Below are 23,021 nucleotides of genomic sequence, written 5' to 3'. Positions count from 1 at the left end.
AATGTAAAAATGGGACTTAAGAAAATTGGTCCTCTAACAGATTAGTAGGCCAAGGTTTGATTTATTAAGACATTTTCATAAATTCCATGCATTCCAGAGAAGTGATACGTAAAAGAAAAATGAATATCACTATCCTTTAGATCAGAGGTTTTAAAGCTTTTTCAGTCCACGGCCCCCTTGACCAGTTGCATTCTTCCTGCCCTGTGGGGCTCAGGAGCCCAGTTATGTGACCCCTTGCCTGAAGAGCTGGTAGCCTCTCACCTTTTTTTGAACACCCTCCCTTGTGGAGTGGTCCCTTAGTCTCCTTCCCTCTCTCCTCTCCTTGGGAGTCCTCTGAGCAGCCACAGCTACTGCCCCTGGTCTCTGAGCTGCCTTCCCTGCTCGAAAGAGAGGCGCCTCCTCACACTGCCCCACAGGGGCCTAGAACTTGTCTGTCCATTCCCAACAGCAAGGGCTGGTGGACTGGCTGGCTTGCTTACTCCGAGGCCACCTCAACTTCTGGCAACCAGCACCCCCTGACTAGCCCCAGAGGCACCATTCACCTGCGGAGCTTGTAGCCAGGACCGCTGCAACAAACAGCTGAGCAAGCTTTTGGGAAGCAGAGACGTGAGACAGCGTCAGAGGAGAGAGGGAAGGAAAGAGGGATAGAGACCAGTGTTGCCCGCGGCACCCCTGACCATCATTTAAGGCATCCCAGGGGGCCACGGCACATTGGTTGAAAACCACTGCTTTAGATCATTGGCTGGACAAAACTAGTATGTGAGAAAGAGGCCACTATCCATTTCCAAACTCCACAAGGGCAACTCCATTGGCTATTCAACACTTGCAGGTATTCAAATACTTGCAGAATAAACCATAGAGTAATGGGTTGGGTATATTTTCTTCAATAATCGAGTTCCAGTTACACACATGGATTAAAAGAAAACACCAACTTACGGTGTGGTTCCACCATCATCATTGCCTCTTTCTCAGACATAACTAACTGACAAAACTGGTCTCCAACATTGGCCAGGATGTATTTGGAGGTTTCCAGGTCAATTCCCTCTGCAGGGGCAGTAGACGGGATCCACAAGCTCAAAGCGTCAGTGTCACTCTGTTGGGGGTTCAAGAATCCCTCCACTCGTAGTATACCCTTCCGAGTAAATATCAGCCTGAAACAAAACAATGAGCTAGTTAAAAGAGCACATTAGCTACAATCTCTTCAAAACACAAATGAAATGGAGGTTTCCTCCATGGCTATTCTTTAGAACTAGTACAATTAATAGATTTCTTCCTGAAGACACGGTGCTGTAGAAACCTTTGTTAGAAACTATCATGAGAGGCTGGTTGGCTTAACATCTGTTCTGGAAAAAACTGGTAGACAGCATTTCTAAAAGATAAAAATTACCAAGCATATTAAAGAGCAAGTCTTCCTGAATAACAAGCATGGCTTCTGCAAACTAATCTTTTAGAATTATCTGACAGTGCCAATAAGCACGTGGGGCAGGATGTGTCCAATTCCACTCACTTTCAAATAAACTTTTGATAAAGCCCTACACCAAAAACTATTGAGTACCAAAGCAATAATGGGATTAAAATGACAGATCGTATTATGGTCCAGTAACTGGTTAAAGAGCAGAGAATAAATGGACAGTGGACTTGGAAGCAAGTACTCTTTACAAACAAAGTGGGGAACTCTGAATTTCAAAACAAATTGTCAAATTGTCACCATTTCTTTCAGAGAACATATAAACTACCATAAAATGGTTAGTCCTTGGTCAACACCTCACTCACTCTCTGCCTAAACAGCTCCTACCCCCCAAATGAGTGCATTATCTAGGCTAGTCTTAACTGGAAATTTAACGTGGGACTTTCTGCATGTACAACTATTGAGCAATGCTCTCCCCCTGCCTCTGAGGGATTCTTAAAAACAAAACAAAAAGAGGCAATATTGTTTAGGATGCACAAACATTATAATCAACTATTTTCTTTATTTTGCATACCGCCATTTTTAGAAGGCAAAATTCTTAATAATAATTACTATTTTCCCCACGCTTTTCTTCATTAGATCACAAATGAGTTAACAGATACTCAACAGCACAAGAGAGAAGTATGGTTTAAAGCAGGGTATGCATCACCATGGGTTTTATGAATCCATGATCTTTTGCCACTTCAACTAGTTCCAAGCCAGTTTAACCAAATTTCTGTAACACTGACATCCTGCCAAGCAACTTAGTCTTTTATATTTATTAGTGTCTTATACAATTAACATCCTTCATGAATGCACACTAAAATCTAAAGCTTTGTGAGGCCAGACTCATATGGTTTCCAAAATGCCTGCATATAACCCTCTTTTGAAACAGATGTCTATTTTTCAGAATGGATTTCTTAAATCAAGGTGCTTTTAATATGCAGCTTAAATCATCAAGAAAAAATATGGATGTAGATCATGGTGCTGCATTCAACTAAATAATTGCATGGCTGGAACAGCTTCCTCAACCACAACAGAGCTTTCCTCCTCCTTCCTGCACCACACCCAGATCTGCTCCAGCAGGTTGGGGGAAGCGTCTGTGTGTGCAATAATTTAGCTGGACACAACCCAACTAAATACAAGCATTTCCAGAATAAGAGTACACACCTATCATTTGGTATAATAAGCAACACATCTTGTTTTGTAGCTCATACTCTACAGTACTTAGTACTATCTATGAGAATAATTCAAAGTCTCTGGTCATGCAACCAACATGCCTTTTGTATCACACAATTATATCAGTTTAGAGAAGGGGGTATATTTTGTCATTAATAGGTTTCTGTTTGGTTTTCTGCTCGCATGCAAGCAAAACTGTTAACTTAACACAAGAGACACAATCCAATACAGCTGGGTATGTTGGTCCATGGACCAATTCCCCAGAACATTTTAAAAGTAAGGGGGGTAATTACTATGGATTGTATCCAGTTGGAGGCAATTTCCCCTTTCTCCTGCACCCTCAATCCTCCAGAACAGATTGGGGGTGGTGCAGGAGAGCTAGTGGAGGGGGGGGAATAATAAGAAATCACCCCCCTCCTTGTTCCCCGAAGGACACCTACATGAGATTAAAGAGTCTCCTATCAGTGGAGGCCTATTAGATACCACTATAAGAACACCATCTCTCTCTGTAACAGGGAAAGTAAATGTTCAGATTATCAGATAAGAACTCAGTATTTTTTAATTGTCATAATAATGCAGTACCTATAGTATAATGCTTGCTTGCCTCAAAAATAAAGTATTTCATCTCATGGTTTGTTCTATGATATAGAAAAGCAGGTTTTAATTCAGTATGCCTGACAGAGTATTGGATTGAGTTTTAAGTGTAAAATTCAACAAGTTTGTTTAAATGATTTCATAGTAAAATATGAATGAAAGGTTTTTTAAAAGTGAAATGTACCTGAAATTTTAAAAATATATCTAAAAAATCATATTTAAATTAAAAATCCATCTTTGTTTTTGCTTTTAAATATTAAACTCTTGCTTTAAATGGTCATCATGTTATTCTGGTGCAATTTTACAGGCCAGTTTCCAGATGATGTGTAGAACTGACTACCCTGGAAGGTGGTGGATTCTCCACTGGAGGTTTTTAAACAGAAGTCTGTCAGGGATTTTGTAGCTGTGATTCCTGATTGCAGGGGATTGAATTCTACAATTCTATGATTCTAAGAAAAAGCACCAGGTGGACAGAAGTGCCAGTCGGTTCAGAGATCACTGCTCAATGGAAAGTTTTATGAGTGCAAGGAGCCCTCAGAAGCTACAACAGAAATTGCAACTGTCATTGCAGAAAGGATGTACAATTTTGAAGAGATAAAATTACTTAGCATTATCTTGCCATTAAAATATTTAAAAGCCAAGTGACACATTAACCAGCAACAAGCACAGTATACCAACAAGACATGCTCAGGGAGCTTTATTACCTGCGGAAGTGGAAGAAGCGACAGGCTACAGTGGAGTCGTCCTGCTCCTGCTCCTTGAACTTCCGGTAGCGTTCCAACCGACACTCCCGGCACTTGTGCAGATGAGGGGCTACGTTGATACAGGAGCCATCTTGGAGGAATGCTTCCCCTGATTGCTTCAGCTTCCTCACCTTACTCATGTCTTTCAGTACAGACTGGCCAACTATGAAGCAAAGTTAACAATTAGAGGCATTCAACAGAACAACAGAGGGAAAGGATGTCAAGTTCCAAGTAGTACTTATTTAATGCTGACTCCTATAGAATGTAACACTGTACCGATGTTAGGTTTGATAGACAGCAGGACTGGACTTGTCTGTACTTGACATTTGTGACCTGGGCATCAGCATAGGGGCCTGGGCATGCAAGCCTGATACAGTTAATCTCTACATATCAAAGACAGTGCTTCGATCAGGCCTACATATTTACACGCCTTTCAACAAACATAAGGTAATATGCAGTTAAGTGAAATTCAAGTAACTTATCCATTGATTCAATGGGACTACTCTGTCCACATTTTTCAATGGCTGTATTTGAACTGAGTAAAGTTGGCTATCACTCCTAATTTCAGCCAGGCAAAAGCAGGAGCAGGCATGATTCCACTCCCACTTTGCATTTAGTCTTTTCCCATAAAAAAAAGTCTGCATGGGACTTAAGCATTCATACCAAGGGTTCCTAAACTTGCTCTAAAGTATCAATATTAATTAGGGGTTTCAAGATGCAGAAACATCTAGTCACATTAGTACAGTAGCATACACTGCTGTGCTCCCTAAGCAGTCCTTCTAAGTTAACATTCAGTTCATACATGTTACTTCTGCCAGCAACCAGATTGTATCCATTTATAATTTCCTGAAAATAGGGGAGTAAATGTTTTTCTATAATGTGAAGAGTGCAAGATAATACTTTCACCCAAAAAATGAACTGCAAGTACATGCAGACAGATGTAAGAATCTCAGGTTGGTGGTGTGTTCTTCTGATGCCTTGCTTCTGACTACATGCACAGAGGACATATTTGACAGGTCACACACCACATGGCTGACCACACAGATAATATGGAAGTACAGAACAAAAACCAGCCCTCCTTCAGCCTTCCTCAAATAACCCTTCCTTTAAAGCTGTCACCTTTCAGGGGCGCTGTGCGAGGCCTGCCCTTAGGGGTTTGTTTCCCTTTTCCTTTGCCCATTAGTAGTTCCGCATTCCGCTCGCCATTAGGACCCAGTTTCCCAATCAGATGCTCTGGGATTCCCTTCAGACAAGCTTTGGTGTGCAGCTGCTCCTCAGAATCACTCATATCCGAGAGGTCGCTATTAGTACTGGAATCAGAATCCTGCTTAGACGGCATGCTCCGCTCATCTAGAGAGAACCTTTTCACAGTTTCAAAGGGGTTTTTGTTCTCCAGTGCCAGCTCTGCCTGTGAAGAGAAAAAGCCAGCCGGATGTCTGCCAAACACATTAGAAAAGGTTTTCATAAGAGGATTGTCCTGCTGCCCAGGCCCAACAGATGGCTTTTCTTCTGTTGGGCTGGAGGAGAGCGTGGGCATTTCAATAGGTTGTGTCAAGCTTCCGATAGGTGAGGTGGAACGGCCATTCCCCAGAGTAGATGAACTCTGAACACCGGGAAAGCGAGTTGAAGTAGGTGCACTGGACAGGATCTTGGAGGAATCAGTCGTTATAAACAAGCTTTTCTTTTTAGCTAAAGAGTCAGCTCCAGTGTGCAAATCTGGCCAGCCAGAAGCTGCCTTGGAACCAAGAACTGAAGAAGGAGTAGCAGTTGCTCCCGGCTGAGATGAAGAGGCGAAGCTGCTGAAAGGACTGAGTTCTGATTTTTCTGAAAATGCCAAGAAAGGGTTTGAGGGCTCCTCTCGTGAGAGTTTTGGGGGTTGCAAAAAGAGATTCTCGTGATTTTCTGGAGGTCGAGTACTCATAATGTTTCGAGGGAAAGCTGGAGTAAGCGTGGGCATAGATTCCGCTGGCAGTTTCCGGTCCACAGAACTGCCCAGTTGAGTCCCAGCTGTAGCTTCTCCTGCAAGAGCTTTACCTTTGCAGATGCCTGCACTCAGGCTCTCTGAATTTTTTTTTAACGAGTCCTGACTAGCGGGCTCTTCAGCCAGGTTCTCTGACAAGGCTGTGAAGTAGTTGCTGGAGGGAAGATTCTGGGACATGCACTGAAAAAACAAGTTATTTGATAAATCAGAGTCTTTCTGGACCTCATGACCAGTGCTACTACCAAATGGAAATCCAACAGGCTTCTTCTCTGGAGCTATTACTCCATTGGACTGGCTTCGCCCGCTGTCAAACACCACAGGTTGGGAACCAGCTGAGTGTGCCACTCCAAACCCTGATGAAGCCAACATTGAATTGGGGGAAATCTGAAACAAAACAGGAAACCAGTCAGTTGTTCTCCTCTCCCAAGAGAGGACAAAACACTTTCCCAAAGCCTGCTTTATTTTCCCCAATATACTGCCTTTGCAGTATCTCTTGGCAGCTTGTTCTTTATCAGAAATATACATGTTGCACAACAACAGTCGAGGCATGAGACAAAATGCCCAGATTCTGCAGGCTGCCCAAATTAATTTAAAACTTTCAAAATTTAAAATGAGTTTATTGTATCTCTGCAAACCTTGCTTCAAAATGCTAACAAGAATGGGTATAATGGAAAAGAAAAACAAATGAAATTCAATAATTTTAATTCAATTTCTAAAATGTTACTCTAAAATGGCAACATGTGTATCAAAACAACCATTCCGAAATTACTGACTGCTCCCTCTAGGGCAGGCTACCATCTTATGGCCCCTAGGTGTCCCAGGACTTTGCAGATCTCCCTTTATGTGAGGAAGAGGGAGAGTTATGGGTGGGGCTGCCTTGCAAGTGTCAAAAATTCCATGGCTGTCATTCATTTGCTTTTGCTCTGATGGCAGAGAAAGCAAAAAGGGGGTATTCGAGGAGTGTGTTGCAGGTGGACTGGGGGAGGCTTTGGATCCCGACATGCCCCTGAAACAGGACAAAAGTACATTACCCCTGAGGCTAGCGTAGTTATTGTGCCTCCCAATGGTCCCAAAAGCAGGAAAAATCATTTTTTTAAAAAGCCTCTAGTGGAGGAGGAAAAAAAGAGGAATGACACTTTCCCCTTTTCTGCAAAGCCCAGCAGGGCTTTGGATTTGGTGCTTTGTTTGCCTTTGAGTCTCTCTCCCTTGACCAAGTAGGATTGTTTTGCCTGTCTATAGAAGATTAAAATATAAACACATTGATCTCTCTTGTTAAGTTTAGTTGCCATATTTTCCCCATGAGCTTCCCCCCGTAGCTATAGAAATCACTTTTTTTTTTGGGGGGGGGGGTGTTCTTATGGACAATAAAGATATACTAAACCAGAGGCTATGAATTCAAGTTTTCTTTACTGTGAAACCCAGCACCCTTTCCCTAATGTATAAATTTGGAGAGGAACACACTGTACACTGAGCAAAACTTAAGACCCTACCAGATCACAAGTCTGCAGTCGTAGTATTCCACATCCTGCTAGATGGCCACATCAATCATAACAGGTAAGGATGTCAAGTCCGCTATAATGCTCCAACTGTACAGCTGTACATAGCCTTAACACAGCTATTCTAAGAGTTACAGCAAGACAAGGTATACAAAGTGCTATATATATATATATATATATATATATATATATATATATATATGTGTGTGTGTGTGTGTGTGCGCGCGCGCGCGCGCTATGTATTATCACTACTCTGCTGACTGTAAATGGCTTACCTCTCCCTGAACAGGCAAATGGCCTGCCTTCTGTTTTTCTTGTCCAGTAGCTGCTGACATGCCAGCATCTGGAATCCGCACAGTAGCTGGCGTTGGCCCAGCTGTAGCAATAATGGCAGGAGCAGGCACCTGGACTTGGCTGACCTGCTCTAATGATTTTGCCATTTCTTGGTTACCACTGCCACTCAGCAGTGCCTGGGAAGCAGTTGAAGACAAGGAAGCAAAGGGCATAGGTGGCTCACCACCCACTGGTTCATCCTGGACCACAAGAGTTCGGCCATTCTCCTTGGTGTATGTGGCAAAACGAATACTGCGATTAACTTGAGGGACAAATGGAGGAAGTTGCTTGGCCCTTGGATCCAGAGTCACGTCGCTGCTGCTGCATCCTTTCCAAGCTCCCCTATTTGCCTCACCTCCATCATTCCCATTGCTATCCACTTCACCCCTCTCCTTTAGCTTCTTCGTTGCATGATCACACCCAGTATCGGAAGAATTTTTTCTCCTTCGTCCATCTTTCCCTTCCACACTTTCTCTCTTCTTTTTTCCTTTTGATGATTTTGCTGCCTTTAGAGAAGCTCCCTATAACAAATAAAAGCACATATCACTACAAAGAAGAAGCCAGTGCCAAAGGTTTTAAATGAGCCTGGCCATGAAACAATTAATACATTGCTTTAAACATCAGGGGCTTAGGGGTCAGGTGTCACTAGTATGCTAATGATACATAGTTCTATTTCTCTGTAACATCTGAAACAGAAGAGGCTGTGCAAGAGCTCTGGACCACTGCCTGGACTTCGTTGTGGGCTGGATGAGGGCCAACAAAATGAGTTGAATCAAAGCAAGACAGAGGCACTATGAGTGTGTGGCTCCCAAAACCAGATAGTTCATCAGCTGCCTGCTTTGGATGGAGCTGTATACTCTAAGAGGAAGGTTCACAGTCTTGGGGTGCTCCTGGATCCATCTCTGTCACTAGAGTGTCAGGTGACCTCACTGAGTAGGAATGCTTTTTACCAGCTTTGGCTGGTAAGACAGCTATGGCTGTTTCTGGACCAGGATACGATGATCACTGTAGTCCACACACTGCTATCCTCTATTATAGTGGTACCTCAGGTTAAGAACTTAATTCGTTCTTGATGTCCGTTCTTAACCTGAAGCACCACTTTAGCTAATGGGGCCTCCCCTGCCGCCGCGGGGCAGCTGCGCAATTTCTGTTCTCATCCTGAAGCAAAGTTATCAACCTGAGGTACTATTTCTGGGTTAGTGGAGTCTGTAACCTGAAGCGTCTGTAATCCGAGGTACCACTGTACTGCTATGCCTCTGGGTAGGGCTGCTCCTAAGGTTGGCCCAGAAGCTGCAGCTACTGCAGAATGCAGTGACTTGACTGCTCACTGGGGCTGAATTGGCACTAGTTGCCAATTAGCTACTAGGCAAGGAGCAAGGTGATGGTACTGGTGTGCAAAACCCTATACAGCTTGGGACCAGGATACCTAAAAGATTTATAGCACGATAGTATGCATACCTACTCATTCATAAGTCCCTTGAATTCAATGGAATTTACTCAGCTTAAGTCTGTAACGGACTGAAGCCTTAACTGGGAAATCAAACTAATAGCTCTATGAAAATATAGATACATTTAAGACAGCTGTCATAATGTTTTTGAGATGAGATCTTTAAAACATTATTGCTAATATAATGACCTGGTGCAACACAGTATGTGTACCTCGTTCAGTGCAGAGGTGTCCATCACTACATGAATCAGTCGGGGATCCACTGACTTGATTTCACCAGTCTGATTTTTGTGGGCAACAAAGGGGGAGAGGGAGAGAAGACAAAGTCAATCATAAAGACTGGTAAGATACTGATCATAAAAGCAGCTTCCCCAATGTCCCTCTTCACCTGCCTTTTCCCTGCAAGCTGTGCTCCCATTCCATATCCCTTCTCATCTTCAATCTTATAAATGTAACTGAAGTAATTTTACATAACTTATTCCATTTTAATAGTACATACATTTTCATGGTTGCAAAAATGATTTTGGCAAAATATGGAACGCAATCTTTTCTTTAAGGAGGACTTGTAAAAGAGCCTGGCTCTATAAGCTTAGGAGACTGGTAATAAATGTAAGATGGTAGAAAGGCAGGAGGTGATGTTTGTACTTTGAAAATGATGCATTCCCTAACCATTAGGATATTCCACTCCGACTGCTTTTCTTGGCTGCAACTATAAAAGACTAGAATTTGCTTAAATGCTGAAAACTGTCAGAGTTCTGCTCATGCTGAGTGTGCTTGTATTAAATGTCACAGTCCACGCAACATAACTAAGACCATGTAAATAACTGTTGGTAGCTAAATGAAGAAAGGAAATCAGGCATCAAGAAACCACAAGAAAAGCTTCACACCTCAGTCAAAACCACCTCCATCAGACAGGTGATAGGATCTTGACAGCTCACAACAGCAGAGACCCAGCTGTTTTCCTCCTCTGGCTGGTACACCTTCACTCTTTGACCTTGGATGCTGCAAGGACCTGGGAAAGAACCCCAAGCGAGAATGCTATCAGCCAAACCAGTGCCACTGCACCAAGAATTAAAAGTGAGCATGGACTTAAAGCATTGGTCTCTTAATGTAACACACAAATAAAGCTTTATTAGGATATGCTTTGGTACAAGGGATAACAAAAGTAATCACCACAATACTGTGGAGTTCTGTGTCTTCATTTACATGTCTGTTTCTAAAATTCCAGCAAAGGGTGGATATGTTTATTCTGAATTTAGTTACGTCATATTGGAAACATATAACTCAAGTGCTAACTTCTTAATGAATTCTTCTTGCTTTTGTTTTTACACCTACAAGTTAACAAACCATTTGTGCAAACACAATAGCTGCTTGATATCTGTGACTACTCCATGAATGCTTGGAGAAAGCCCTCCTTTGCCACAGTAAGTGGCCCAATGCAGCAGGCTAATGAACTAAATATACAGTTACAAACATATGAGAAGATAAAAATAGAAGCAAAACGAGTAAGAGTAGTCAGTTAAATTAAAAACTAGCAGCAGCAAAATACCCTCAGTTCAATAACCTACAGGTCTGTCTGGACAAGGACTCCAGCTGTCAGAAAATGGCCAGAGAGCGGGCTGGGTAGCTGTTCCTAGGAAGGAAAGCAGTTTCAGGGCCTTGATGCAGCCACCTTGGTGCCAGGTACTCTCTTGTATCCCCACCAAACACAAATCCAGTGTTGCCGGAAGGATCTCTCCTTCAGATCTTTTTGCACTGGTATTCAAAGCCTTTTAGGGCTTTCAAATTCATTACCAATGCTTTGAACTGTGCCCAAAAACAACCTGGAATCTAGTGGAGGTGCTCCAACAAGAGGATCACATACTTCTGATCAGAACCCCTTATCAATACTCTGGCCAGAGTATTCTGGATCCCTTCTGTGCTAAACATGTAATACTAGTCGTCAATCGTATAGCTCCAATATGGCATTTGATAGTCATTGAAATTGACTCCTTCAAATCTAAGCCAGTCAGGAACGTTTAAGCTCCTCTGAATAGCTCTCTCCAACTCTTATTTTAATAATATATAACTAAATATAGTCGTTCTTCAATGTCTTTCTTTATTAACCTTTGATTAATAACAACTGTCTTAGTCATTAATTTTTGACTAATGATAGTGGTTCTCCATGGCTGATTCTCTTCTTGTCTCTTGACTTAAGATTAATATAGTTGCTCTACCCTACTGATTTCTTGCATTCCTCTAGCATGCCAGAGTACTGTTACAATAAGGACTACAAACATTTTTTTTGTTACAATAAGGACTACAAACATTTTTACAAACATCTGTGTATCTGAAGAAGTGTGCATGCACACGAAAGCTCATACCAAGAACTAACTTAGTTGGTCTTTAAGGTGCTACTGGAAGGAATTTTTTTTGTTTTGACTATGGCAGACCAACACGGCTACCTATCTGTAAAAGAAAACAGAGTGTTAAGGAAATGAAAATTTAGGAAAAATTGAGCTTTCTCCTTCACAGCAAAGCTCAATTAATTCCTCAGTTTCAAGATCTTGAAATTTCATACGTAACAGACCTATGATAAAGCTGGAACAGGTCTTAGGATCTTAAGAAGCAGCTGTAAGCTGAATATAATTTCCAGGAGAACCAATTAGGTTCCTTAAAAAACTAAAACCAGCTGAACTTACCTCTGCTAAATATCTCCTGAAGCTTCTGATCACTGACCAATGAATTGACAGCTTCCCTCAATATTGGCTGTTGTTGGAGAATTTGGTTCTGACTTTCAGTTGCCATCTGCAAACAATTTTTTAAAATATGTAATAGCTGTTCAAGAACGGGGTAAAAGCATAATTTATATGGCCTAGATTGTTATGATTTCTTTTCCCACTGTTTCTTGATGTTCCTTCCCCATGGTGACAGAATGTATGGATTTATTTCTTAATGTTTATCCTGCATTTAAATTCTAAGGGATTGGTCTACATGAGGAAACATAGTGTACTCAGGCTACTTTTCTACAGCACACACCACTGCATTATAATTTTTATTATTTATACCCCAGCCAGTGCAAATCCCAAAACTACTACATTCCATAATGCAAGATTTTAAAGCCAGCTGGTCTTACATATACTAAATATCTTGGAAGTACTTTGCCTATCACAGAGAAAAACAACTTGCTCAAATTCACATCACACAGAAGAGGCTTTTCCAGCACAAAATAATGTGAGAAGTAGTCCTGAGTGTCAGTTACCTCATCAAAAACTATGAAGGCCTACAAAGCTAAGCTTGGTACATGTAATTGTTTTTCATTTCATTAGCACTAAAGTGCTTTAATTTAAATTCGTAATCTAAAGAACTATTTTAGGCACAACAAGGTGGGATTTTCCCATGCCTTTGTTTTCATTGCAGATCCTCATGCCATATTGCAAGCCACTTTTTGAAATCAAAAGCCATTGACCATGTGTTGTTGTTGTCGTTTAGTCGTGTCTGACTCTTCGTGACCCCATGGACCAGAGCATGCCAGACACTCCGGTCTTCCACTGCCTCCCGCAGTTTGGTCAGACTCATGTTTGTAGCTTCGAGAACACTGTCCAACCATCTCGTCCTCTGTCGTCCCCTTCTCCTTGTGCCCTCCATCTTTCCCAACATCATGGTCTTTTCGAGGGAGTCTTCTCTTCTCATGAGATGGCCAAAGTATTGGAGCCTCAGCTTCAGGATCTGTCCTTCCAGTGAGCACTCAGGGCTGATTTCCTTAAGAGTGGATAGGTTTGATCTTCTTGCAGTCCATGGGACCCTCAAGAGTCTCCTCCAGCACCATAATTCAAAAGCATCAATTCTTCGGCAATCAGCCTTCTTTATGGTCCAACTCTCACTTCCACACATCTCTACTGGGAAAACCATAGCTTTAACTATACGGACCTTTGTCGGACCTTAGTCCTCTTGGTCTAATGGAATTAGCTGTGTAAGTGTTCTGCCTGCTTATTGCCTTGCTTCCCTTTTTGCCTGCTTAACTGGCGTGGAAGAGAATGCTAAAAGCGAGAGAATTCCAGGACCATATTGCTGAAGTCATGATACCTCTACCACATGTACCTCTAACACTGCTAATTGTTGTAACCCACTCTGGACCTTAGGGTGAAGGGCAGGTAATAAATTAAAACTAAAATAACTAAACAAACAAACAAACAAACAAACAAACAAACAATATACCTGGAAGAGACGTAGTCCAGTGGCATCAGACAGGAATCTCAAGTCTCGGTCTACAAGAGACTCTACAGGAACCACAGAACCTAAGCCAAGCTTATCGACCAAGGGAGTGAAAGTCTGTGAATGAGAATAAAAAAAAACGACTGCATGAAAACAGAAGGTAGCATAGTTATTTCTTAAAAGTGCTATTATAACTGGTATTTCCTCACTCTTTTTACCCTCCTTAGATGCTTCCGAGAAAAAGTCTTACTCCATCATCTGCTGAAAGGAATCAATCACTATCTAGCAGAAGCTCAAGTTTATTTCATAACTTGGGTGTTAATATAGATACAACAGCACACCAAGTAACTCTTCAAGTTATAAAGTTTCTAAAACCGTATTATTCAGCTGGATAAAAATCCTCAGCTAAGGTTTAATCTTACATGTTTCCATTTATTAGAATACATTTTCACAATGGCCTAGATAAGAATTACAAGAAACAAAGACACTTGGAAAAAATAGGCCTTGAGACACATAACAAAACAATCCACCATTCAGACTTTGACATAAGGAATGTTTTTTATCAAGGGTAACAAGCTAAATGAAGATACTCACCAACGCAGGCCAGTGCCCAACTGACACTCTAGTTCCCTGAAGCAGAACTGGGTCATTTCGAGGGGCCCAAACAAGAGACCCTTCCAGCATCAAAACGATCACTTCTTCAGCATGAACTTTCACCCAGGCGTGTTGCTTCCAATTGCACCGGTCAAATTCCACAAATATCTGCAACAGATCCCAGAATGGGTTCTTTCAAACACATGTGGGCAAAGTCACAACAATCAGTCAGCAAAATGCTTGTCATGAATAGGGGTCTACAAATATCAGCTTGGCTTACCAGATAAACCTCTACCTGTCCTCACTACAAATTTTATCTTAACCCCACTGCCACCCCTATGACACAAACAAAGGGGGCTTTTGGAAGAGGCCAGGGTCTCTTCAGTTTGGGCTGCAGTGTGGGGAAGAAAAAACAAGAGGTTCCTCTGCACCCCACCCATTTTTTTCTGCTGCAAGGGTGACAAGATTTCACCCCTTTCGCATACAAGGCTTGGGACAGAGGCAGAGTCTTGTCTATATGCATGGAGGTATGCATAAGATAAGAAACAGTGGGGGAGGTGCCTGGCATTCTTATGCAAACTAATGCCAGTGAAAGTAAAATTACACCTCACTTCAGACTCCTGTAATTCTTAAAAGGGCTGGAGGGAGAAGCAACCAATATCTGACTTGCAGAAAACTTTGGAGGAGGACAGAAAAAGTGGGGGAAACACAGCCTGTCTTCACTAAAGCTTCTTGAAAAACAGTAAATGCTTTCCCTCTTCCATCAAGCCCTCTAGCAAACATGGAGGGTTGGAAGAAGATACAGATGGGATCTGGCAAAATCTTTGACTGTGCACCCACAGTCTCCATCCTTCTCCAAAGTGTCCTGTAAATAAAAAAAGACCCCATCTTCGGCTCCATCTCTCTGTGCTATGGAAGACAGGCACTTCTTTTACTTGCAAGAAGCTTAAGAGAAGGCAGAAACAGTAATGCCTATCATTTCTTATCAAAACTGCTCCACTAAGGAGGTGTGCCATTTTCAACTAAGGGTTTAAGAGACACTGTTGACACCCAATTCTGAAACAAAACCATTTGAAGAATAATGTTTGTATACAACATTCCAGATGTAATGTACGTGATGTACCTGATGTGATCACAGGAATGAAACTGCATCTGTCCAATCTTAGATTACAATAACTTAATGCCATATATTTGTTTGTAATTTAGTTCCTCAAGCTACATTAATGTTTGCCCACTGTCACACTGTTTGAAGTTCACTCTGGAAAAGAGTCTACTTGATGCCTGGCGTACCTTCTTCCTCTCTAACATCATCTCCATGCTTCTTCCTGGTGATTTTAACACTCAAGTTGATAATTTCTCTTACTCAGCTGCCTCCCATCTCCTGCCTTTCATCTTCAGCTCTTGACAGACCTCCCTGGACACTACCATGGCCACTCCTGATCATGTCTTTATCTGTGTCTGAACCTGTGTGCAGGCTTGCAGCTGCTCTAGTCCAACCCCTCTCTGATCCAGAGCTGCTATATAACAGTCCTGTTGTATTAAATCTGGAAAGGAAACAATCACCCAGGAGAAATTCTATTCTCCAGGACGTACCATTTTCTAGGGGAGATATTCCACTTTGTATTTATTTTATTTATTAAATTTGTATACCACCCTTCATCCATAGATCTCAGGGCAGTTCAGAACATAAAAATAAAATTGACTCTGCCCCTTTGGGAGTCATGTCACATCTCAACAAATTGTCACCAGCAAGTACTATAATGTTTGGATGAAGGGGAGCTGGAAGGTTTTCACCTCTCTCTGTTGGGTGGGTTAAGATTTTCTGCCTTCAGTAAATGAGAAGCTGGTGGAAGCAAAAGTGGAAGAGATGCTCTAATACCTGCTACCTCTAGTGAGAGATAAAGCATTATTTACTTCTATTTTTGTCCCTGGAAGACAGGAGGGATTAATGGGTGTATGTAGAACACGCAAATAAGGAGCCAGTTGGGTACTTTATTATTGTATTTAGTACAATAATGATCTCTGGGGCTAATCAGAATGCTTTTGAGGGTAATTCAAATTTCCTATTTTCTTCTTTATATTCCCATTTCCCAATCTTGTTTCATTTTATTTTTTTGCTTGGATTTTTATATTTAGATTCCTTAGTGGTTAGTTTCCTGATGTTTAGCTTTATTTGATGAAGTGTCTGTAATGGATTGTTAATGCAAATGTTACATTATTTTAAAAATATTGCCCTGCTCTGTATCCTGATAATAATCCTATATTATCTGAGTTTTGATGAAAAGTTTGCTAAGTTTTGGCTTTTAATTGTTTACTACTGATTATATTATATATTTAGTATTGCTTAATAATTAAATGTATTTATATCCCACCTTTCCATTAAAAAAAATATCAAGGCACTTGGTAGCATCTTCAAAATAGCCAAACAGCTACTGGTAATCCTAACAAGAGTTTTAAAAATTTGAAGATTTTGAAGATAAGATACACAAAGTCAGGGCATCAGCAAAAAACCCAGCAGGTCAAGATCACCTTAACCAGATGGCAGAAAAACAGAAAGAGAGCAGGCAAGACTGACTTCCCTAGGTAGGGAGCTCCTCAGTCTAAGCTGAACCCTCCCACATCCTCACTTGCACTTCAGCTGCTGATGGGACAAAAAGAGTCTCCCCAGCAGATCTTCCAACTGTAACTGCACTGCACACCATTACCCTGGAAAGGGATATGTCCTTATGTCCTCTTTTAGATTATAACATACCATGCTCAGAAATTAAACAAATTGTTTGCCAGCTGCATATTAAGTAAGCCTTTCACTATCACTAAATAATGACAAGGCATGCTAAGCATGTGAAGTCTCTTTGAAAGCATTTTTACTAAAGTAACTTGCCCAATGTAACAATACCTAGATGACACCCCATTATAAATTGTGGTATTCTGAAAACTTGAACATATCTAAGCCTTAATTTCTCATCCTGGTTCCAGTTGTCTCAGACTATCACTCCCACCAACACAACTCTGAAAAGTGTTAAGAAAGAATTATAAAACAGACCACTTGAAAATTGCCAAGAGTTTGGTGCAACACTTAAATTATGTTTCAATTTGTTACAGCAATTATGTAACAAACTACCATGCTATATGATTTTAATTGCATTTTAATTGCTGCTTTTATTTCTTTTATGTTCAGTTTCATTGCATTACAATTTTAATTCCATAGAATTAAAATTGTAATACATTAAAATGCAAGATAATAAAAGCAGTAATAATAAAATCAATATGAATATTTAATGCAAGGGTTCTGCCATCTAGTGCCTTCAACCAAAAATTCATAGATACACGACAGGCCACCTGACTGAAGCTTGATGGTCCATGAACCACAGTTTGGGAACGCCTCAGGAAGAGGAACCCTCAGAGGTCCACTGAAACAAATCTGCAAAACAGTGCAAAACATCACTCATAGCATGTTTGCACATAAAAATCATACAGGGGCCTAGTTCTTGCCGACACAGAAATCAGTATAGTCCAACTATCAGCCCTATATTGCCTACATTGACTTTCTTTCTTTCCCAGCAAGGGGAATAAACCTCTAGGTTCTTCTGCATGCTAAGCATGTGCACAACCAACTATGGCCATTCCCTGTTCAACACTACTGCTACTTCTTTTTCAGCATGTACAGATGCCCCTGTTTGTTCAGTGCAAAAATGTGGACAGAAATCTTGAAAGGGGGTGGTCAATAATATCTGTATTTGACCATGCCATTCCTGGAAAATCTAGTCAGTTATACTGGGACTTTTAATGAGGATTCTACGCAGTGTTATAAACTCAAAATATATAAGCTAATCACCAAATGGCACCACGTATGTTCTAAATCTTCCAACATTCAACTTCACTGGATGTCCATGAGTTCTAGTGTTATGAAGGGATAAAAACTTTGCCATGCCATGCATAATTTTATTAACTTCTTTCATGTCACCAATTCATCGCCTTATCTCTAAATTAAAAGTACTCATAAGGCAGAGGCCCTATGAGCCCACGGCTCCCTTCACCAACTACCTTCTTTCTGCGGCACCCCTGTGGGGCTCAGGAGCCCAGTTATTGTAGAACTTGGGAAAAGTACAGAAAAGGGAAAAATATATCAGGAGACTGGAATATATACCTAAGAGATCACAAGATTTGGGCTATTCAGTTTTTGAAAAAGTTGAGCAAGGGAGCAGATTACAGAAGTGAATAAAATTTGCAAGATATAGAGCAGAGAGGGGAATGTTTCTCTCCCCCTTCTTAAAATATTAGAACCCAGGGAATCCAGCTAAGTGGAACTGTGGGAGAATAAGAATAGAAAAAAGAATCAGACTTCTTCAAACAGTTAAGCTATAACATTTACTTCCACAAGATGTTGATGGGTCACCAATTTGGGTTGAAAGGGGGATTAGACAAATTCATAGGAGAAAAAGACTATCAGCGGCTATATACAACTACAAAATAAGAGGCAGTATACCTCTGAATACCTGTTGCTGGGAAGAGCCGCAACGTAAGGGTTTTGCTCTCATGCCCTGCTTGTGGATGTCTCATTAAGTAATGGCCACTACAGACATAGGGTGCTAGTCAAGGGTGGAAACTATGCACATATAAAAACCGTTCTGAAAATGCTTTTTTAAAAAGAGTTTTTAAAAATACATTGAATTTTCCATAAGGCTCACCATTGCCATCTAGTGCCACATGGTATATTGCACTTAAAACACACTTATAGCTGAGTCCTAGGTTAGTGTTTGATCTGTTCCAGCAGAGTTCTTATTTTCATATATAAACACAGCCCACATGATTTGTCAATTATTTAAACAGTTTCAGCTGATATTTTCAGGATTTTTTTTGAAACTCCCAAGATCTCTTTCCTAGGCAATTATTTGCAACTAATTCAATGTTTTCATACTTTTAGGATAATTTATTCCAAATTGTATCGCACCCTACTTAATAACAGAGCAACAGAATGACAAATCGATTTGATTCTATCAACCAGATGGGAAAGAGCCTTCTCCGGGTCTTCAGTGTACAGTACTTAGTTTCTGAATAATTAAGTCACCTTAAATTTTAAAAATTGGGGGTAATCTGAAAAATAACTCTGCTTTTAGGGCCTAAAGGGATTCACCAAACATCCTATCCTTATTTTACAGTGCCAGAATAGGCAACCAAGGTATGATGGCAGATGTAAAAAGGCAATGGTACTAGCATAGCACAAAGTGGTACAAAAAAGTAGTTGCTACACAGTTGTTTGGAATACAACTTCCTCAGGCACTTTAGCTGAAGTACTTAGCTCTTGATTTCCAAGATTCAAAGTGCTGTGGATATGGTGTTTTCAAAAATAATCACACTGGCAGCTATCCTTCACAGACAATAACAGCATAATCGTAATAGCAAGAGCACTGAACTGGTACCCATTATCAGTGCTGGCTTTCGACCAGTGACACAAATATATCCATCCCATAGAAGGCTGCATGCCATTAAGAAATGAACGCACAAGCCTCAACCTGCCCTATTTGGAACACTTGGCAGCCCTCGACCTGGTACTTTTGTGGAAGCATCTTCGAAGTTTAGATTATCCTTTCTACCTAATAAAACTGCAAGGCATAGGGAAAACACAACACTGCACTGAAGTAAACATAAGCAGCGATCCCAACAACTAAAGAAAGTACGGGATCTAAGCTGGAAAACACGAAACGTTTAAAGCTCCCAGACTTCAAACGCGCTGCAGCTAGAGAGAGAGACCAGGATACCCAGCGTTAAGGGATCAGAGGCGCCACAATCCTAACTACCACGAAAAAAACCTTCCTTAGCAGGAACGCACAGCATACGTCCTTCTCCCACCCGTCACTTCAGTACAACCCCACACACATCTCACCCCCGAGGTAAACGGTCTCGGGTGCAGCACCGCGCGCTGTCTCACTTCGGGGGGAATCGCCAAGGACGGCCATAGATGCGGCCACCGAAACCCGAGACGAAGCGTAACAAGAGATTCTGCAGCGGCAGCGGCAGCTGCCACCAGATAAGGAAGAGGCGGAGCAGGGAGGCTGAGCTACCTCGGCCGAAGAAGGAAAGCGGATAAACCCCTCCCCCTCCCCTCCGGAGTCCAAGCAGAAGCTCAGCAACACACCCCACCCCCACCTAGGCAGAGAGGGAGAGATACATAAACACACGTACGCAGGCCACGAGCCCCAGCTCCCCGCCCCCGAGGAAGGCGCTCACCGCTAAGTCCTGAGGCACGGCCCCGCTCATGGCCCGCACGGTCCCGCTCCTCCAGGCTCGAGAGGGCAGTGCAGGCCCAGGCTCCGGCCCCGCCGCCGCCGCCGCCGCCTCGCCCTCGCCCGGCCCCGCGACCAGCAGCAGCAGAAGTCGCTTCCCCACCGGGGAGGCCGCCGTGTCCGCCATCCCCGCCGGGCAGAAGCAGCCTCCGTCGCGCCTCCGAGCCCAACAGCCGCCGCCGGAGACACCGAGTGAGCGACGGCCTTGCGCTGGGCCCCCCGAACACCAGCCCGCCCTGATCCCGGCGTGCCCCGCGCCAGAACCTCCGTTCCAATCCCGGCGTGCCCCGCGCCGACCAGCCTGCCGGCCCCGCCCCTGATTCGAGTTCCCAGCGTGCCCTGCGCGCGCCCTTATTTATTTACTCCTCCGCTCCCGGCATGCACCGCAGTCGTCGCGCTCTTGTCCTAGGTGCCTGTTGTTCAGTTTTGCCCGTAGGGGGCGCCGCAAGGGACTCATTTCACATTTCACAGAACCTTAAAGCCTCTCCCCCCAACCCCACAAGGCACATCACACCTGATGGGGAAAGTGGAATGGCCACCTACCGTGCCTTGGTTGACCTGAGGTACAAGAAAGGCTGCCCTCTTCTTTTCGGGTGTTATAAGTCATATTACTGTACTGACGAGGTCTCAGCCCGCACTCACCGTGCGGGAGGGAGCTTTCACCAGCTAAAGTTGTGTATGATTTCCTGAACATGCATGTGTGTTTAGGGAATTCTTACTTCATTCTTTTGTGATGGTAAGTACTTTAATGCCTGAATCCTGGTCACAGGCTCACCCTATTCATACACAAATATGGCCTTAAGACAGGTAAGCAAAAGACAATGGAGAGGCTTTCCCATTTCCTTCCTCTTTGCAGAGAAACATTTGAGGTCAATTTAGGAGTCAAAATGGTTTCAGGATTGCTCTCCTATACTATTTCAGACACATGGTCTATATACTTATGTATGTGTTTGCCTTGTAAATTTATGAACATTTAATTTATATATTCGAGACCTTAAATTCTTATAACACTGCCAAGTTGTAAAATGTTTGTTGCCTGCCTTGGATTTTGCCCATCTGATGAGTGTAACTGAACTAATAAAGTAACTGGCAACCAACCTAGGCCAGCTTTTTGTCACCCACTGTGCAAAATGCTCCATTTAAGGACAGTCTTCTCTCCCCAGTAGTCATTTACAATTTACAAATAGGGTGTTCCCCAGGCTCCAGTCTAAGTATGAAGGCTTTGCATTTCTTCTTCTTCGGTGATGACTCATAGCCAAGTAAGATTGTCTTCCATTAAAACGGTCATAACAGTGAGTCTGTAAGTGACTGTATCCACACGTCCTTCCACAGTGTGATCACGGTGAGGGTTTGCCAAACATGCCTTCCTTTTAGCTCGTTTCTCCTTTTCACCCTGAGTTTGTGCTTCTTCAAAGTCCACAACAACTTTGGTAAAGGCTGTTCTCCAATGGGAGCGCTTGCAGGCCAGTGTTTCCCAGTTATCAATGCTTATACTACATTTTTAAAATATTTGCCTTGAGAATATCTTTAAACCTCTTCTGTTGTCCACTGATATTTCGCTTTCCATTCTTAAGTTGGGAATAGTAGTTGCTTTGGAAGACGATAATCAGGCATCCAAACATGACCAGTCCAACAAAGTTGATGTTTAAGAATCATTGCTTTGGCACTGGTGAATCATTTAAGAATGTTTTGGTTAAGAATGTTTTGGTTGATGTTTAAGAATCATTTTGCTTCTTCCAGTATACTGACATTAATTCACCTGTCTTCCCAAGTGATGTGTAAAAATTTTCTGAGACACCGTTGATGGAATCTTTCGAGGAGTTGGAGATGGCGTTTATAAGTTGTCCGTGTTTCACAAGCGTAAAGTTGGTAGCATAATGGCTTTGTAAACAAGCATTTTGGTTTCCCTGCAAATGTCTAGTCCTCAAACACTCGGTGCTTCAATTGGGAGGAAACTGCACTTGCAGAGCTCAGGCGATGCTCAATTTCAGCATCGATGTTGGCCCTTGTGGAAAGGTAACTGTCCAGGTAGGAAAAGTGGTCAACATTTTCTAACATGGCACCATTAAGTTGGATTTGTGGCACTGCATAGGGCTTTTTGTGTGCCTGTGGTGCAGCACTTTGATTTTTTTGATATTGAGCAATAGGCCAAGCTTTCCATAAGCTGTGAAGCTATTTAAGTTTGTTTGGAGGTCATTCTCTGAGTGTGCACAAACTACGTTGTCATCAGCATACTGAAGCTCTATGATGGAAGTTATGGTAACCTTACTCTTTCCTTTCATCCTACTCAGTTTAAAGAGTTTTCATCTGTTCGTTATATGATTTCTACTCCAGTGGGAGTTTCCCTTAGACAATGTGTTGGATCATGGTGATGAAGATAATAGAGTTGGGGTGATAACTCATTTCTGTTTAACGCCTGATCCCACTGTGAACGGTTCATTTTGAGAGCCATTGTTATCCACAATTGTTGCAGTCATATTATCATGGATGAATCAAAGGATGTTCACAAATTTATCTGGGCAGCCGATTTTCAGAAGGACACTCCACAGGACAGTGCAATTTACAGTGTCGAAGGCCTTAGGTCAATAAATGCCACATACAGGGGTTGGTTTTGCTCTCTGCATTTTCTTTGCCAAGCAGTGAAAATCATATCCACTGTCCCCCTAGAACGTCAAAAACCATTTTGGGAAGAATATCCTCGGATATAGCTAGGAGATGGTTTGCCAAGA

General features: G+C 42.2%; 1 protein-coding gene across 5 annotated transcripts in view; it reads right to left on the bottom strand.

Moving 5' to 3' along the window:
* KDM3B (lysine demethylase 3B) overlaps positions 1 to 20,539 on the bottom strand; it is a 40,614-nt gene extending 20,075 nt beyond the window's left edge. For 2 of the 5 annotated variants that reach the window (XM_079964307.1, XM_079964308.1), the window contains exons 1-10: positions 20,237 to 20,539; positions 14,009 to 14,200; positions 13,418 to 13,531; positions 11,902 to 12,007; positions 10,108 to 10,232; positions 9,433 to 9,501; positions 7,716 to 8,294; positions 5,083 to 6,328; positions 3,925 to 4,126; positions 937 to 1,151 (exon numbers count right to left, since the gene is read on the bottom strand). In XM_079964307.1, the coding sequence (XP_079820433.1) occupies positions 937 to 1,151; positions 3,925 to 4,126; positions 5,083 to 6,328; positions 7,716 to 8,294; positions 9,433 to 9,501; positions 10,108 to 10,232; positions 11,902 to 12,007; positions 13,418 to 13,531; positions 14,009 to 14,200; positions 20,237 to 20,419 (3,031 nt within the window). In that variant the 5' untranslated portion in view covers positions 20,420 to 20,539. Of the gene's footprint in view, positions 1 to 936; positions 1,152 to 3,924; positions 4,127 to 5,082; positions 6,329 to 7,715; positions 8,295 to 9,432; positions 9,502 to 10,107; positions 10,233 to 11,901; positions 12,008 to 13,417; positions 13,532 to 14,008; positions 14,201 to 15,298; positions 15,341 to 20,236 lie in introns of those variants that run through there. The other 3 variants (XM_079964310.1, XM_079964309.1, XM_079964311.1) reach the window with 3 other exon arrangements.
* Between the last annotated feature and the right edge of the window lie 2,482 nt (positions 20,540 to 23,021).

This window comes from Podarcis cretensis (assembly GCF_951804945.1).
Source record: "Podarcis cretensis genome assembly, chromosome: 2".
Classification (NCBI taxonomy): Eukaryota; Metazoa; Chordata; class Lepidosauria; order Squamata; family Lacertidae; genus Podarcis; species Podarcis cretensis.
This window is presented reverse-complemented; position numbering and strand designations above follow the sequence as displayed.